The sequence below is a fragment of the Miniopterus natalensis genome, chromosome 1 (assembly GCF_054644295.1).
Source record: "Miniopterus natalensis isolate mMinNat1 chromosome 1, mMinNat1.hap1, whole genome shotgun sequence".
Lineage (NCBI taxonomy): Eukaryota > Metazoa > Chordata > Mammalia > Chiroptera > Miniopteridae > Miniopterus > Miniopterus natalensis.
This window is the reverse complement of record NC_142081.1, coordinates 139,524,308-139,543,775: the sequence shown is the minus strand read 5'-3', so window position 1 is coordinate 139,543,775 and position 19,468 is coordinate 139,524,308. Positions and strand designations below refer to the sequence as shown.

The 19,468-nt window shown below is 33.6% G+C and overlaps 1 protein-coding gene across 3 annotated transcripts in view; it reads right to left on the bottom strand.

Annotated features, from left to right (window-relative positions):
• TBCK (TBC1 domain containing kinase) overlaps positions 1-19,468 on the bottom strand; it is a 165,164-nt gene that overhangs the window by 127,389 nt on the left and 18,307 nt on the right. For 2 of the 3 annotated variants that reach the window (XM_016223615.2, XM_016223616.2), the window contains exon 4: positions 837-951. In XM_016223615.2, coding sequence (XP_016079101.2) covers positions 837-951 — 115 coding nt within the window. Of the gene's footprint in view, positions 1-836; positions 952-15,891; positions 15,954-19,468 lie in introns of those variants that run through there. The other variant, XM_016223618.2, reaches the window with a different exon arrangement.

Sequence of the window (19,468 nt, the reverse complement as noted above, 5' to 3'; positions counted from 1 at the left end):
ATTTTAAAATTGGTTTGTTTTCTTTTTCTCAGGACTTTATTTTTCAGCATTACAACACATTAATATTTTTTAAAAAGTCAGATTGGTTAGATACTTTACTGCTTTAAGTATTAAATTAATAAGCATCATTTTCTCTTTCGTGATTTTTAATATCATAGAATAACTGTACTTAATGAACATCTGGAAGAGACTCAGACAAAAAGAGTAATCCTACTAACAGAAAATCATTCCCCAGAAAATATTCCCTCAAAACTATTTTCACATGCTTATGAAAAATAATGAAATTATGATTATTCCTGATAATATATCACCTTGCTACCTATAATTCTCTTAGAAGGGCTGACTAGCTTCTTATTAATTGCCCATTAGAATTCCAGGTTAAGAAGTAATACTTCCAAAAAAAAAAAAAGGGCCTAGGTATGAACAGCTGGTAAATGGAGAATAAAATAAAGAGAAAATAGGGGGGAAAAATGAGGAGAAAATGCAATGCAGTTGTGCTATGAGAAAAATATTCTGTGTAAATCGAGAAGCTTTCTCAAGATAAATGCATATGTTTTAGAAAACAAATGGAAGAGAAAACAAACACGATGTTAGAAACTGTCTCTTGGGGAAAAAAAGAATAACACATTTGAAAAAAATATGGATTTATATAATTTAATTATACTTGTTTTTTTCTAACACCACAAGTCTATCAATAACTTTCATACAGTCTTTTTGTTATAAAAGAATCTTAAAACATATTCTTATCCTATCCTCTGATTAACTGAGTGGGCCTGATTCAGTAGCTTTCAACCTCAAATAACAAACAAATATTTAATGTATTATTTGGCAATTACCTTTCGGTCCAAAAGGATATTATGAGGAGACAGTGCCCGATGTACTATATCATGTTTGTTCATATACTGCAAGCCCTGGAGTACCTCAAATGCTATGCACAACACCTTTGACGAGCTGCACAGGAAGCAAAAAGTCACAGATCAATTACAACGCAGATATAGAACCTATTTTAATAAATGAGATAAGGTTTTGTGACAAAGTTCAAAATTATATTTTATTGTTCCTCTTCTATACACAGAAAATAGAGTATACACATGTTCTAAAATGTCCACTTGTACGTATTTTGGTTTTTATGACTACAATAGGATTCATCCTAGTTTCCTAAAGCCTACACTAATATGGGGATGTGCATTTGAGTTATAGGTTTGGCTGTGCCAAATTGTCAGGAAAGTTTCAGATATATGGCAGAACTCAGTCATCTTCCACAAAGATACCCAGTTTCTTTCTTTCTCTCTCTCTCTCCCTCTCCATCTCTTTCTATTAAAAAACATAATTAAACATCATTCATGTAGGGAGTTTGAAATAATATACAGAAAAGTAGAAGAGATTCACCCCACCCAACAATAGTAACATTTTCGTATAGATTTCCTTTCTACCCACTTTTTGACATTTTAAATTAGGACTTTAAAAAATTAAATTAACATTGGCAGGTGGTAACCATTAAAATAATTTTTAAAAGGTAAGTCAAATAACAAAAGACAAAATAGAATTACTAAAAAATAGTCAATTGAAAAGCAAGCAGAATTAAAGGAAAAAAGAACAAAAAACAAATGGAACAATTGGAAAACAACTAATAGATTTTAATTCAGATGTATCAATAATTATATTAAATGTAAATTATGTAAACTCACCAATTAAAAGATAAGGATTATCAGAATGTATAAGAATTAAGACTCACTTATATCCACGCAACAAGAAACCCACACTAAATAAAAGACATAAATAAAAAAAAGATGAAATAACAGATCACTAATTGTCCTGTGCTTGGGCAGGGGGATGGGTTGACTACAAAGGAGTTCGAGGAAATTGTGCTTGATGGAACTATTCTATTCTTAATTTTCATGATGGGTACATGACTGCATTGTACAACTGATCTTCTGTAGGTTTGAACTGTATATTAAAAGGGTAAATTTTAAGGTATGTAAATTACACCTCAATAAACTGATGTTTTTTAAAAATAGGCCAAATAACATTTTTTTTTAAAGTTGCAAAATCCTTCCTCTAAAAAATCCTAAGAATCAGAGATGAAAAAGTAAAATCCTTCTCTCCTCTCATCCTACGGTGACTTTCCAGAGGTAACCACCTTTAGCAATTTCTGTTTCAAGTTTTCTGATGGTCAGACTTTTATTTAATAGGAGAATGTAAGGTAGCAGGTTGCTACTGTGATCCAACAAGGTCTCACTAAGAAGGTAATATTTATGCAGGTATCTAAAGGAAGTATAAAAGACATGCAGCTCTCTCAGAAATGTGTGATTCAGGCACAGGGCAGAGTAAGCAAGTCCTCAAGGGGGAGAATGCACAACAATCCATAAGGGAAATAAGTAGGACATTTTGAAACATGGTATGTCTTCAAATATCTTATTCTTGCCCTTAAACTTGGAATTTCTCTACTGTCTGATTGTTCATCAATGGCGAGAAGTCTAATGTCAGTCTGATTCTAATTTTGTTGCAGATACCATGTTCTTTCTCTCTGGAGACTTTCAGGATTGTTTTTTACTATATTCTTAGACAAAATTTTAGCCCATATGTCTATAGTGTGGGCACTTGTGCTAGTAAGCATCAGGTGTGCCCTTTTAAGACTCATGTTCCATTAACACAGAAACATTAATAAGGAAGTGTTGACATGTCTTTCATTATTTTCACCTTCCTCTGTATCTTTTAGTTGGAACTCTTGGTGGGCAGATGAAAACAGGGTCTATTTTCTATATCAATTCTCTGTTTTATTTCCCATGGCATGGCCTTTAGTCCTCTGTACTCTATTATTTAATTTCGGATATCTCTTATGTTCTCTAGTTGTTCCTTTACATTGGACCATGTTCTTTGGTTATGGATATGTTATTCTTTCAAGTCTCTCTAAGGCTAGTTATTAGAATTCTTTTAATTCAGGAAGCAAAAAAAGTGTGTTATCTTTATTTCCTCTAAGTTGGGTTTTTGTTTTTCCCCCCTCCCTTAGGCTCTCTTTCTAACAAACTATTTTTTTTTCATCAATAGTCTGTTAATTTCTGGTTGTCAGCCATATTTTAAAGCAATAAACTGATATTCTTTATGAAGTGTGTAAAAAAGCAACAAAGAAGTTACTATTCATAAAGCTTATTTAAACTGACCTGTGAACTATTCCTCTTTATTCCTCTTTATCAATAGTTTCTCCCATATTAAAGTGCCACCACAGCCAATCCTAAGCAGATAGGGAATGTGTGAAACAAGAGCAATTTGGAATTAACGAAGTTTTCATTAATATTTTCAAAAAATAAATCAACTATGTAAAGAAAAAGATTCCCAACTTAAAAATGATAATTACATTGATAAGATGTGAATATGAAAGAATGCAAATCCCTTCCCTCTTAAAAACAAAGAAATATTTTCTTAAGAATGATTAACAAATAAAACATAAGCACCTAGTTTTTGTTTTTAGGTCATTTGGTTCTATGCTATGAGTCAACCCTAAAGTAGTAATCCTTGTCCCTGTTGTGTCTCTCTGACACAAACTTCACAAAACCTTAAAAGCTGGTGTTATATTCAGTTGTGACACTAGAGGACCTCAGTTGCACACTACTTTAATACAGACATCTTTCTCATGAAAATTAAACACAAATCTTTAAAGTGGTGTTTCCATTAAACCACTTCAGAAACAGCTAAACACAGAAGATGACGTGTTCTACTTCCTCTGTTTGCTTGTGCTAATTGATTATTAGATATAACTGGAAAAATACCTGCAGGTCAAAAAGCACATTCATGCTATTTTCGAGCTGATGAGCATATACATTGCAGTAATTACATAAAATTCAAACATAAAGCTCATGGCATACCTTTTCTTAGCTATTACTTGAGACTACATATGTATTATAGTTAATAGACTCAGCACTCTTCAGTTCTGATAGAAAATCAGATTTGCTTTCTGCCCTTTTGTATTTTTAATATTTAATTTTATTTTAAAATATAAGGTATAAAGAAGAAACATATGTTGTTTTATATAATTAGAAGAAATCAGTATTTGTTGAATTTTACATACTTATTTGTCTTCAAAGATTTATTCTTTAATACTTCAAAGAGCTTGTATCATAAAATCATTAAAAATATTATTTTGAAGTAGCTAATGCAATTTTAATGCAACAACAAGGTTAAAAAAATCATATGCCCAGTAATAATTAGTATATTACAATTTCACTGAAAAAGGACTCTGGAAAGAGAGTTAAGTTAAAAGAATGTGATTCACACAATTAAAAAAAATGTTATCAGGGCAGAACAGGACTTTATCCTACACAATTCCCAAGTCAGAGTCTCATTAATAGAGAAATCCATCACTAACATGGAAATGTAAATTAAACTTCGGGTCATAAAATATTCTCCTCTTTTTGAAACTTGCAGTTACTATCATCATTCCCAGAGACAAAGAGGGTAGTATTTACTTTGCTAATATTGTCCCTAACAGTTTGAAAAGTTTAATGAGCATTAAAACCTTTAATTTACAATTAAATACAAAGATATGACCAAAAGGCAGCTTTTGAAATAATATGATTAATAATTTACAATAAAGCAAGATCACATTTTAAAACACTTTCATTTATACTCAAACGCATCAATTACATGGCTATCAGTTGTTTAGTACTGTGTTTTTGGGCTCCTGCATTTTTGGGCTCCATGGATACAAAGAGAAAGAATTGGTTCTCCACAATCACAAAGTCTATGGTATAGTTGGAAAGGCAGATTTATAAATTCATAATTTTAATACAATGAAATTCAATAGAATTTCAATACAATGATAATTCAATAATTAATTTAGCAGATGACAATCATCTTTTCCTCTGTCTTATGAGGAACAGAACACGTGAACATTTATTTATGTAATGAATAACAGACCTACAAAAATCAAAAATCTTTAGAAAGTAAGATTAAAAAGTAAAATAGAATACCAAGTATATTTTGTTTACCCCTTTCCATATGCATTTCAGAGGAAATGTACAGTGTGCTTTTGATTCAGTCATTCCTAAATTATCTGTGGCTATTTAGCTTGGTTGCTTAAAACACACTGAGATCAAGATCATGGGTTTAATATCTATAAGAATTGGTTGGCCTCACATCTTCCAGTCACAGATTTTCATCTAACTCCAGCAAATATCTCCAAATATAGTTTGTCACAGTAAGACATTGCTCAATCTCTCTTTACTTAAAACATCCTGATTTTCAACTATAATCTATACTTCTGTTCCTCATTCCTGAGAGTTGCTCTTTATCTCATCAAGACCTTGAAAACCCTGTTCTGTAAGCCTCCTCTGTATTTCAACCAGCCCTTTTTTGACATCTTTTTAAATTCTAGAACTACTTGATCATTTCCATAATTTTTTTGGCAAGATCCTTAATGGCTTCTCATTCATTGGCTCCACCCTGGTAGAATTACACTTCTCTGTATTCTGACAGTTAATAGTTGTTGGGCTTATTTACGTTATGGTATTAATTTCGGCAAAGGTTTTTCTCTCACTGTGCCTATCAAAGTGCTTATAAGGTAGGCATTCAATAAATATATATCAAATATTTCAGTAAATGCATACAATGGCACTATATGATGGTGCAGGAGGGTTCAGATAACATTAAATCCTTCACCACTAAGGAAATAAAAGCTCAGAAAAGTATATTATACTAGCAAAGAATCAAAGTGTTAACTTCAATTATAAGAGAGTGTGCAATTCTTCAGTAAGTGAAAAACAAACACAAGACACTTAAATTGCTCAAGTTTACACAATGGTTACCCCCCAAAAGCACTACTTACTTGCTGAAAATACACCTCTCCTTCTAGTCTCTTTTTTATATCAAATGAAGAATGAACCACTGCATATGGGTAAAAATATAATCTCATTAATACCTGGCTTAAAGCTGTGAATTAGACTAAGTTAAGAGAGGTTCTTGCAATCAGTTTCTCTAGCTCAAAAATACCAGTCCTTGCTGGTATTTGGTCCTGGAATTGGGTCCCCTTATCTGTATATCATCCAGGGTCCCCTTATCTGTATATCATTCCTTTTATAAATTTGAATTAGTCTACCCAAGAAAAAGAGATGTGCTTTATCTGTTCAAATCCCTTTCAGGGTCTTAGGAGTTTTTATTATTTTTAAAACAGTTTTACTGAAGCATAACTGATACACAAAAAACTATGCTACATAATGCATACAATTTGATGAGTTTGGACATATGCATACACTCATGAAACCAGCACCACAATCAAGGCAGTAGACACATCCATCACCTCCAAAAGTTTCCTTGTGTCCCTTTGCTTTGTGTGTGTGGTAAGAACAGTGTAAATATACATAAGAAAACACAAGGAAAAAAAATCAATGAGGGGAAGTAATTTTGTTAGATTTAAAACATGCCATGTAGATTCTCTTTTCATTTCAAATGTCGATTGACAGATGGATGAAGAAAATGTGTTATATACATACCATTAAATATTATTTGGCCTTAAAGAAAAAAGAAAATCTTGCCATTCGAGATGACACGGATGAACCTGGAGGACATTATGCAAAGTGAAATAAGCTAGACACATAAGGACAAATGCTGCATAATTCCACTTGTGTGAGGTATCTCAAATAGTCAAACTTATAGAAACGGGATAGAATGGTAGTTACCATGTACTGTGGAGAGAAGAAAATGTGAGTTATTCAATTGGTATAAAGTTTCAGTTATGCAAGATGAGTAAGTTCTAGAGATCTGCTGTACAACACAGTGCCTGTAGTTAAAAATAGTGTAGTGTGCACCTAACATTTTGTTGAGAGGGTGGGTTTCATATTAAATATTATTACATGCAAGAATTTAAAAAAAAGGACACAAGAAAACTTTGGGAGGTGATGGATATATCTATTATCTTGACTGTGATTATGTTTTCATAGGCATATGCATATGTCCAAACTCAACAAATATATACATTAAATATTTGCAATTTTCTTTTATACCAATTATACCTCAATAAAGATGTTTAAAAAACAAACAAACACAAGAAATTCCTATCAGGCTCAAACCATCAGGGTTTTTTTGGTATTTACAATGTTTCCAAGAAGAGATGCTATTCAATTTGCAAGAAATACAGGCGAAGAAAGAGAAAGAGAGGTCAGGGTCGCCGAGATAGATTTGGAAGTAATTCCTGTATAGGTGGTAACTAAAACCACACATGCTATTTCCTCAGATGTATAAGCCATGATATTTCTAAGGGCCACTCCACAAGCCAAAATACCCATACTGTCAGCAAACCAAGGAAGGAAACACACTTCTGGATTCTATGAGTTCAAGATGTTCTTTTACCATATAAAACCTGATCATTCCCACAGAAAGTTTCCTTTTGGCCTAAAACTTTCCTTACTTGGTATCAGCCCAAGACAAAATGTTAAGGCAGAAGAAACACAGACAAAATATAGTTAGCTACCACATGATTTAAGAAATAGAGAGAAAAAAATAAAATACTAATGATTAATGTTCAGATAATAATATAACTATATAACTGTGTTATCTTTAACCTAAATTCTCCTCTATAACTTCAAGACAAAGGGCTCAACCAGCATATACCTTTTAATGATTCATTGGTTTATAGTTACAAAATTTGGAAAAGCGGGTATTTTCAGTGATGCACTAATATCTTTGAGGCTCTTAATTTGCCACTGATCACTTACTAAATATTGTTTAAAACATTGCAATATTTAACAGAGCAATTTTTTTCCTAAAGAAAAAGAGAAGCAAGAAAGTTTTTGGAATTGGAAAAGGAAATAATTCATCTCACTCCTAGGCACACATTTTTTTGGCCTGAAAGGACACCCATCCATGCTAAATTCAAGAATTTATTTGCCTCAGATGCAGACGGTTTAAAATGGGAGTTGCACTGATTAACTGCTTACCTAAAGATTATTTTGCAATAAGTCTAAAAAAAGTCAGTCTATTGCCCTTAAGTTGTGAAACTGGGCATATTTTTACAATTCAATTCTCATTCCAAAACAACTGAAATTGAAAGCTATAAGTCTGGAATATGACTAATTCTCAATGGGATACAATAAATTGGGTAATTAACTTTCCATCTTGAATACTAGATAACTCTCCTTTCTCAGCAGAAAATTAATTTGATAAGATCAAAACACATATGGAAAGCATAGTCTAGTGGTTGAGGTTCAGACATAGAACAGGAGACTCACTGATTTGCTATGCTTGATGAATGTTCCAACTTCATCCTGCCTCAGTTTGCAAACTTATAGAGTGGGAACTACAGCACCAAACAGAGGCTAAATAGAGATCAATGAGCGATTAGCTGTAGACAGAATCCTGATCATCTTAAAAGCATAATAAAACAATCAAATAAAAAGTCTAATTCTCCCTAAAAAAACCCAGGGTCTTTTAATAAACTATATAATACAGTAAGTCCTCACTTAACACTATCAACAGGTTAATTGAAACTGTGACTTTATTTTTTTAAAATTTATATTTATTGTTGAAAGTACTACAGATGTCCCTTTTCCCCCTCCATTGGTCCCTTCCACCCCACAGTGTCAACTGAGGCTATGACTTTAAGCAAAACAACATAACAAAACCAATTTTGTATAAATAAGCATTAAGTTCTTATAGAATATTTCTGGTCACAAAAACATCACCAAACTTCTAAACAAAGACCCAAAACACATCTAATATTAAGCATTTAAATAAATGTGAGCTATGTATCCACTTAAGAAAGATTAATAAAAGCAGGTAAGCTAATTATTTTCCAATCCCCTTATTCCACTTCAAGGTGACAGGTGGCCTGAGCCTATCCCAGCAGCTCAGGGCACAAGACGGGAACCCACCCTGAACAGGACCCCATTCCATTTTCTAATTTCTCTATGAGAATAAAAATCACCATTTGATAAGCAGGACTGGAGGATCCTGGAGTGGGGTATTTCTGCCCAATCAATGTTTTCTTTTCCCAAGTAGCTTTACTATCCTGGCACAGAAACTCCAGGCATTCCTTTCACCATAACTACTGATACTGGCAGTGTAAATGCACTGGGTAATAAGGCCCACTTCCCATTTTCTGGCAGCGTTTGGATAACACATGGTTATAACTTGTTATACCTCTTGCACATACTTATCAAAAAATGCTATATTGTAATTGCTTGTTATAACTCTTATCTACTCACTAGTCAGCAATCTCTCTAAAGGTTGGAACTTTATATTTTCATCTCCAGACTCACTGAGACCTAGCCCAGTGTTTGAAACACATATGTACTTAACATAGAAGTAGAGAACAGTCATAATTTCAGTCCAATTGGTCATCATAAAAAGGCTGTAGCTATTCCACAATATTTATTGATAATATAAAATAATTACTTAGTACATTATAATAGTTATAATAATAATTAATGCTAATAGAAACATTTGTATTAATATCATGCTGTTATAAATAATTCATATCTATTAGTTCACTAATTCTTCCCACTATCTCAGAAGGTGAGAAGTTGAAATAAAGAGGGGTAAAGTAACTTACCCAAGTGAGTAAAGAGTAGAGTTGAGATTCAAACCCAGTAGATTGGTCTTAGAGACCATGTCCTTAACTGCTATGCTATACTGCCTCTCAGTGTTTAACAGAATGGAAGGTGAAGTCAAGGGAGATCTGAGCTCCAGGTATAGCGCTGTGATAGGCAGGTAGTACAAAGTAACTGCTATATGCCTCAGTTACCAGACCTTTAAAATGCAGTAGAAATTTATTGTTTCCCTTCCCAATATCCATGCCTCACTCTTCCAATGATAACTTAACAATATTCATTTCAGATTTCATCTCTCTCCTATACATCTCAGTTCACATGTTCTGCCTTTAGCAGTGGAAATGTGACTCAGGCTTGTCAATCACTTTCCTCTGGCCACAGTAATTGTTCTTAAGTTGGTCTGATTGAAAATCTCAGGACTTGCATAGCAATCAATAAAAATGGCTTGTTCCTTTCTGGAAAAGTAAGATGATATGAAGTTAGAGTTATGTCCATTTTGTTGTCAATAGGGGAGAATCTGGAACTCTTACAACTTATTAGTTGTATGACCAGGGAAAAATTACTTAACACCTTAGAATCCTCATAGGAGCGCAAGTTTCCTCACATATCAAATGGAAGTAATGGTAGTAAACTGAATCATAGAACTCTTATAAGAAAGAAATAATCATTGTAGAGTGCTTAGAACAAAGTTATTGCATAAAATTTTGGCAATTATGTTGTTACCATTATTATTTTTGTTCAGTCCTCCCCCTTCGAGGTCCTGTATAATTTAGAATAAAGAAATCATTTCTAATTTAAATTTTGCATTTACATAAATAATTGAATAGGTGGCTGAGAAGGTCAAGATGAAACAAGAACTCATAAACCCCCCATGTATATTGTTTTATACTACATGCAGTTTTCTTTCCTCCACTCCAACGATCTACAAGAGAACCCACTCTGCCATAAGTATACCAACAGATTTTGGTGATACTAAAATCAGTTTTGCTTGTTTCCTTGTCTGCCAAAGTGAAAGGACTGGGTTCTCTGATTTCTAGTTTGACCAAGATGCCAGGAAACAAAGAAATCCTCACAAAGGCAGCAAGACAGCCTGATGATTAATGACAGGGCTCACTGTACTTGGAAATTTAAAGCAGTTCATTCTCTCAAAAGAAATTGTGCTTTTGAACAGCACCTACCATAATGGCAGGTTCTGGAGTGCTGTTGCTCAAAGAACGGCCACAGTGAGAAGAGGCCTATTAGAGGCACAGTTTACTGTTTATGCTACACTGTGCTCATGGCTCCTGACATTAGAAGGCATTTGATATTCTGTAAACCTTAGCTCACTCCCTAACTAGGGCCAATAACCTTAAAATTACCTACGAAAAACATGTAGCAAAGTAACTAGAACATAGTATATGTTTAATAAGCAGTGTCCCTTCCTTTTTCTATCCCTTCTGTTTACGAATTATATGATTAAATTTTTAAAATTTAAAAGTGCTCATTTAAAGAATGTCTCAACAAGAAAAATAAACAAACAAAAACTCACAGACACAGACAAAGATAAGGAGGTTACCAGAGGGAAGGGAGGTGGAGGGATAGTAAAGGGTGAAGGAGGTCAAATATATGGTGATGGAAGATTTGACTTTGGATGGTGGGCACAAAATGCAATATACAGATGATGCATCATAGAATTGTATACCCGAGACCTATATAATTTTATTAACCAATGTTACCCCAATATATTTAATTCTTTAAAAATGTAGAGAGCGCTCATTTAGATAGAAGAGCTCCTAAAATTTTGCCACTTAATTATAAACTCTGTTTTTTAAGGCTAACATTTAGCAAGAGAAAAGGAAGTTACAGGTAAAATTACCATACCACAGACCATGGTCTTGATTAGTTTCTGTTACATTCAGTCAGTTTCTGTTAATGAATCTTTTGAAAGAATTTTTGACATGTCATCTGCTTTTGACACCATAGCCAATAATTACTTATGTGCTAAACTATACAACATAAATATTATCTCAAGGCTTTTTAATATTCCTCAACAAGCCTTTAAGGAAATATTATTATAAGATTAAGAATAAGCAAAAATGGCCCTCTATGTCAAGGCAAATAACTATTTGAGAGGAAGAGACAAAAATCCAGGGATAATCCTCCCTTCTAAGCTTGAATGCTTTTAGGTTAACTAGATAAATCCCTCCTGACATTGCAGAGAGAGGTAGGTCCTTTTACATACTAATGACATGACCTTCCATCCAGAAATAGCTACAAGATATTTTGGGTAGTTATTGTTAGAAAGAATTTATAACCTTTAATTATGCCAAAACTAAAATCGTTTTGGAGAGCACAGTGAAATCCAGGCAAATAATTGCAAAGAACACCTTTTGACAAGTTAACTCATTTAGGTATCCAGGGGATAGTTTTGCTGTTCTGATTAGTTCACTGAGCAAACTTGCTCAAATTTTAAAATTTTAAAATTTTATGGGAGATACATTTGGCTTATTCTATGACAGAGAAGGACATTTGACAATTTCCACTCTCAGTTCTGTTTTCAAACAAAAATAATTTCTCCAATGTTTTATTTTGCTCTCCACCGGGACTCTAATCAAGTACTTGTTAAAGCAACTGATCAGATATAATCTTGCTCTCTTAGGAAAGTTCTGACCTTGCTAGCAATTATGACTGTAGCCCACATCCACGCAGAGATAGGATCACCCTCCATTAAGTCAAAAATCTCTTTGATTACAACACTAAAGAAGTATCATGCTCAAAAGCACCGGCTGTATCAGTTTTCTGACTATCTCATCTCAGATGACCACTGGACAGAAATTGTCAAGTTACCTTTTCTGTAGCACACGCCCCCAAATGGGTGATTTCTGTTACCCTATCTACCTAAAACAATTTAACATCTAAGTCTTGGGAACAACAAGCTGGTGAATCTATTCTGGGCCTTAATATTGTTCAAAGACTATATTATATGATCATTTTCTGTCTCATTGGCTCACTTGATATTGCAAGAGGGAGATTTAATCTAATACACTTAAGAAGGAAGATGCTAAGCAGTTTGTGTAATTTACTGCTAAATGAGCAACAGATTCTAATATTTTATGGCTGATATATTTATGACCTTGTTTCCTGTGGCCTTACTAAAGTCATTTATTAATTCAAAGAGTTCTTTAATAGATTCCTTGGGATTTCCTACATAAACAACCATATAATCACTGAACAGAAACAGATTTACAACTCCTCCTCACCCTCTTCTTAGCCTTCCTCTCCTCCCTCCTTCCCTTCCTTCTTATGATCTTCATGCCTTATACTTCTTTTTCTTGATCTATTTCATGCTTGTATTCTTATATGCTACATGCCTATGCTTCATGCATTTTTATATACTAGCAGCAAAATGTTGGAAAATAAAACAGAATTTTATTTACTATTGTATCAAAACAAAATACTTTGGAACAAACTTAACAAAAGAGCAAGAACTCTACATTGTAAACTAGAAAATATTGCTGAGAGAAATTAAAGACTTAAAAATTTGAAGAGAAACAACATGGTCATTCACTGGATGACTCAATATTGTTAAGATGTCAATTGTTCCTAAATTGGTCCATAGATAAAATGCAATCCCAATCAAGATGCTAAAAGACATCTTTAGAAAACTGAGATTATAAAATTTATAAGTAAATGCAAACAACCAAGGATAGCTAAAGCAATCTTGAAACAAATGAACAACATTGGAAAATGTGTATTTCCTGACTTCAAGATTTACTATAAAACTAGAGTAATTAGACAGTATGGTGTAGCTGGCGTGGCTCAACAGTGGGAGCATCGACCTAGGATCTAGGAGATTGTGGTTCGATTCCTGGTCAGGGCATATGCCTGGGTTTTGGGCTCAATCCCCAGAACGGGGCATGCAGGAGGCAGCCAATCAATGACTCTCATCAGATGTGTGTCTCTCTCTCTCCCTCTCCCTTCCTTTCTCTGAAATCAATAAAGATATATATATTTAAAAAAGCTGCATTAAAAAAAAAAGTATGGTGCTGGCATAAGGATAGAAAAATAGATAAATAAAACAAATAGAAGGTCAGAAACAGACCTACATGTACATGGCCATTTAATTTTCTTTTTTCTTTATTATTTTTTAAATTTATCTTTGTTGTTTAAAGTATTACAGATGCCCCCCCTTTTTCTCCCCCCCCCCCAGGTCTTCCCCACACCAATGTCTGTGTCCATAGGTTATGCTTATAAACATAAAAGTTCTTTGATTAATCTCTCCCCACCCACTCCCCCACTCCCGCCTTCCCTCTGAGATCCCTCAGTCTGTTCCATGTTTCTGTGTTTCTGGATCTATTTTGTTCATCAGTTTATTTTGTTCTGTATATTCCACATAGGAGCACTAAAGTAATCAAATAGGAAAAGGAAAAATTTTTAAACAAATAAAGCTGGAACTACTGGATATTTATATGGCAAAAAATGAACATGAGGACCAAATACAAATATTAAATTGATGAAGAGAAAAGATCCAATATTAAATATAAAACTATACTACTTCTAGAGGAAAACATGAGAATATCTTCATGACTTGGGAGGAGACAAAGGTTTCTCAGAAGGGATACAAAAAGCAATAACCATAAAAGAAAACCACTGATACAATAAACTTCATCATAAATAATAACTCTTGCTTATCAAGATACACCTTGAAAAATGAATAGACAAGCCAGACTGACAGAAAATATTTGCAAAATATATTTAGCAAAGTATATGTATGGAAAATGTACAAAGAATGCCTATAAATCAATAATAAAAAGACATAAAAAAACACTTAAAACTGGGACCAAAAACTGAACAGATACATATAATCATGATATGGATGCCCAATTAACTACATGAAAGAACATCTTCAGTCATCATGGAAATGAAAATTAAATCTATAATGACATATCACTATATACTCACCAACTGCTGGTGAGAATATGGCGGAACCAAAACTCTCACACATTGTTTGTAGTAACATGAAAGGTACAATACTTTGGAAAAGGGTCTGGTAGTTTCTAATATTAATCATATACCTACCCTAAAAGCCATCAGTTCAGCTGCTACACATTTACCCAAGGATATGAAAACATCTTCCCACACAAAATAAAAACTTACAAAAACATTCCCAAAAACTTTAGCTATAATAGCCAAAAACCTGGAAATAGCCCAGGAGTCTATAAAGAGAAAATTGATAAACAAACTGGCACATTCATAAGATGGAATACACTTCAGCAATAAAAAGGAATGAGTTATAATACATGAAACTACATAGATGACTTCTAGAGACATCAGGGTGAGTGAAAGAAGCCTTACACAAAAAGAGTATATACTGTATAATTCTAATTCTTTAAAGTACTAGAATAAACAAACAAATCTAAGGTGAAAAAATAAGAAAAGTGGTTACTTCTGGGAGATGGGAATGGAATGAAGGGCAGAGATTTACTGGGACAGGGTATGAGGGAAATTTCTCAGATGATGGTAGTGATCAAATTTTGATGTGTGTGGGTTATACTGGTGTATACATTTGTCAAAATTCATTAAGTTCAATTTTGAACTTTCCTGTATGTGCCAAAATTCTGCTGAATATCTATGAACTACACTTGCTGGCACTTTTATAGATTAAGCAAAAGTACATGCTCTGAATTCACCATTTTTGTACTTCACTGAATGTAAATTTTGCCGAAAAAGAAAACATCAACATATACTGAATTCTAGTGAATGATATACGGGTTGAAAGATTTAGGAATGATATATCTGCAATTACTTTGAAATGCATAAAAATAACAGTATGAGTTAATGTCCAGTGAGATGAACAGATATGTGATAAAGCAAAGTAGGTAAAATGTTCATTGTAGAATATTGGTATATTGCACAATTCTTTCAACTTTGCTTTGTTTGAAATTTTTGTATAACAAAATGCTAACCAAGAAAAAATTAACAATAACTGACAAATAGTATATAGGGTACAAAAGAGGGAGAAAGCAAAAGATAGCTGCCTGAGTGAAGAGCATCTTTTGGTATTTTGTCTTTAAACAAAACAGGTAAAATAGGAAGAAAAATATACATCAGTTATACAAATCCCTAAGTTACCTGACTAAACTGCAATAATTTCAAAGCATTTTGAAACTAGGGCCCTTGAAGGCAGAAAATGTGCCTCAATTTCCACCACCAGGTTATATCCTAAAATATGAATACTACTATCTGTTTCTGATGACTACGACATGTGGTTCATTATCCAACTCTGGACTACATGCTACAATGTGTCCAAAATTCTTTAGAATATCTAATTCAGTGAGTAGGCAATCTTTTGATAGTGGCAAATAAAACTTACTCATCCGAGTTAAGTCAGATCATGTTTTCCATCAAGCTAGTGAACATCTGCAGGCATCACCTGCTTCCCATCAAAGTCTCCATGCACAGCCTCTGCAATGCTGAGCAGAAGTTCTCTGGTAAATTTTCAAAACTATAACCGTAAAAGCATATGACAAACTACATTTTATTAAAGAAACATACCTGCACTACTCATCCCGTCTTCACTTGCAAATTTAAGGACAATGCGGAAACTTTCCTGTATGTGCCAAAATTCTGCTGAATGTCTATGAACTACACTTGCTGGCACTTTTATACATTAAGGAAAAGTACATGCTCTGAATAACACTAACACTAAGCAAAATACCTTCCAAACAGCACCTAGACCTAAAAGTCCAACCATTTCCTCATGCTTGCTTTAATAGGAACAATGAAGATGTATCTCTTTCCTAACATTCTCTTGAAAACCTTTCAGAAAGAAGTTGAGATTTAAATTTCTCCACTTTTCAGTATCTTGAGTCTGGCTTTAGGACAGCAGTTAAGCACATATTCACAGGCATCAGATATGAGATGACTTCAAACAAATCTTCTAAACACTTTACTTTTTTCCCTTGAAACCTACTGGTTATAAGAGTTTAATTTAATTCCACGCCTCTATGCTTCCAATAAATAATTTTGATCATTCAACTAAAACTGGGGAGAAATATTGGCAAAACTGAACTCTGGCACAAGTAACATAAAAAACAACATTAAAAGGAGAACAGTATTCTCCAAAAATTAATTCTTCATATTCAAGCCGGAATAGACTCTTTTAAAGAATGAGGAGAAGTTTTTTTCTTTCAAACCAAGTTATCAAACTATCTACACAAATAACATTGCTTTATAAAAGACTGACTCAATAATACCTCCAGATCAAACAAAATAATTATTTTGTTTGGATAACATGAATTCTCAAAAGGGTTTTACAGCCATTAAAACTATAAAAAGAGAGAATGCTTAATTTTCTAGTAGAATCTGAAACCTTCAGATAGTCTTACGTTATAATATTTTGTAATGCAAATCACTACTATAATGTTTTAGGACATTACTGTTTAGTCCAATGATACTAAATTTGTTATGAAAAACGTTAGTGAGTAAATTGACACAAGACTCTAAGTTTCTAGGTTTTGTTCCTCTACTCCCCATCTAATCAATTTTACAAGACTTAAAATTTTCTTCAAAATATAAATCCAGTAAGGTATATATCTTGATGATGTTTAAGTTTAGACAATCAACTGTAAATAACTACCAGCCAACTAGCAGCTTATAGTTTTACAACAGTTAGAGACAGATGGACAAGTAAAATTCATGGGTCTCAAATTGCAGCCCCATCTAAATATATTTCCTGTTTACTTTGCATCAGCCTTTTTTACAGGTGCAGGGTGTTTACTTTTGGCAGTAGGGGAAATAATTGATTTATAAGCCATAAGAACATCTTTTCAGTTTCCATAAACAAGTTACAGAATTAATTAAAATCACAGCACATCAGCTCTGCACATGAAACCTGCTCTGTTATTGGAGACTAATGTAATCCAAATATGTGGAAAGTCAAATAGTTTTCCGCAAAGCTAATTTAGATGGATGGATCAGATAACAGCTTGGAACTGACCCTGACAGATACATTTCTACTCAAAGACAGTAAGTGCTGAATGTTGCATTCCAAAATGTACAAGAAAAATACTGAATTTTAGTCTATGACTAGAATGGTGAAAAAATAGTAAATAAAGTAATTTACAAATATATATATTACTTAAAGATATACATTATATATATTACTTGAGTCCATACATTATATATACATAAAAGCTACTGTATCTTCTATTTTATTTTTTAAAAATATTTTAAATTTATTTTTATAGAGAGATGGAGAGGGAGAAAGAGAAACAACTATGCGAGAGCAGAACATTGATCAGATGTCTCCCTCAGGCCCCCCACTGGGGACTAAGCCCACAACCTGGGCATGTGCTCTGACTGGGAATTAAACCAGCAACCCCTGGTGCACAGGACAGAGCCAACCAACTGAGCAACATTGGCTAGGGCTGCATGTCCTATTTTAAATAAATGAAAAAAACTATTGGAAAATATAAATGGCATAAAAGACAATGTGAAATGTGCATTTAATCCTGTTCATGTTCATCTCCTTGTTCAAAGAATATGCTTCCACCTATATCGTTTTATTCTCAGGAAGACTCATACAAAGGCATTGCAGACAGGTGGCTTCTCTATACCATCCATCACACTACTGAAACTACTGGTGCTCACTGCTATGAGGTTTATCATCTTTAAAAAAAGGATAACGGCTGATGAGCACAGAAAAATAAAGCATTTCATAAGCTAATGGACTCACTCTTATTGGCAAAACAATATCAACTGTATCCTTTTGTAGTACAATTGAAAGTAAAAAAATAAAGTGATAGAGTTGAGTTAAAATAATGAAAGTGGAAATTTGTCTTCTGAGTAACCAGTTTCTCTTTTCTGCCTCAGTTCTTTTAGTAAGGAAAGGAAGAACATATATATGCAGAGAGGAAAATGTGGAGATCAGAAGGAACATTCTAACAGTTTACCATCCTGAGAACCAGAAAACTATTCTAGTTGTGGCTTACAGAGTCCTTTGGAATGGCTGAGAAAACAAGACCCTGGGTAACATCAATTCGGATATAGAGCATTTGGGACAGGAGCAAAGCTGTATCTGTGAAGACCTTATTCCACCTCTAGTACTTCTGGATATTCCCTAATGCTAGAGCATAGATAAACCCCTCTCTCTTCATAGATAAACTACTTCCTTTCTTCTGCCCCAAATGCCCTAAATGAATACTGAATAATTTTAAGAGCGTATTTCTTATCCACCACGCAATGAGGATAGACAAGAGGTTGTGGAAAGGCCGTCAAGGCAGGGAGGAACTAAAGCCTCCTATCAACAACTGGCACAAAATGAGTGAGCTATCTTAGAAACAGATCATCTGTATCTTAGAAACAGTCAAGCTTTCAGATGACTACAGTTACAGCTGATATATTGAAGGCAACCTCATAAGGTCCTGAGCGACAATAACACAGGTTAAGCCATTTCTGAATTCCTGACCCAGAGAAACTGTATGAAATAATAAATGCTTATTGTTGTTTTAAGCCACTAAGTGTTGAGGTAATTTGTTAAGAAGCAATAACTAATTCACATTATTTCTTCTTATAGAAACAAAGAAATACAAAGAAGTATGCCACTGTATCAAGCACCTTCATTAATAACACAATACGGTAGCTATATAAGGGATTCACAACTCAAGTCCAAAAATAACTCAACAGGCTTTTAAAAAAAAGGTATAATTTACATAGGTGAGGTGCACATATCTTAAGTGTATATTTCAGTGGGTTTTGACAAGTTTTGAAAGAACATGTACCTTGTAATACCCTGATCAAAATTTCCACTACCTGATACCAGTCCCTTAAGGCTATTTTTTAAAAATATATTTTTGAAACTATGTCTAATACTGATTTCAAAGAGAGGAAGGGAAAGGGAGAGAGAATGATAGAAACATCAATGATGAGAGTCATTGATCGGCTCCCTC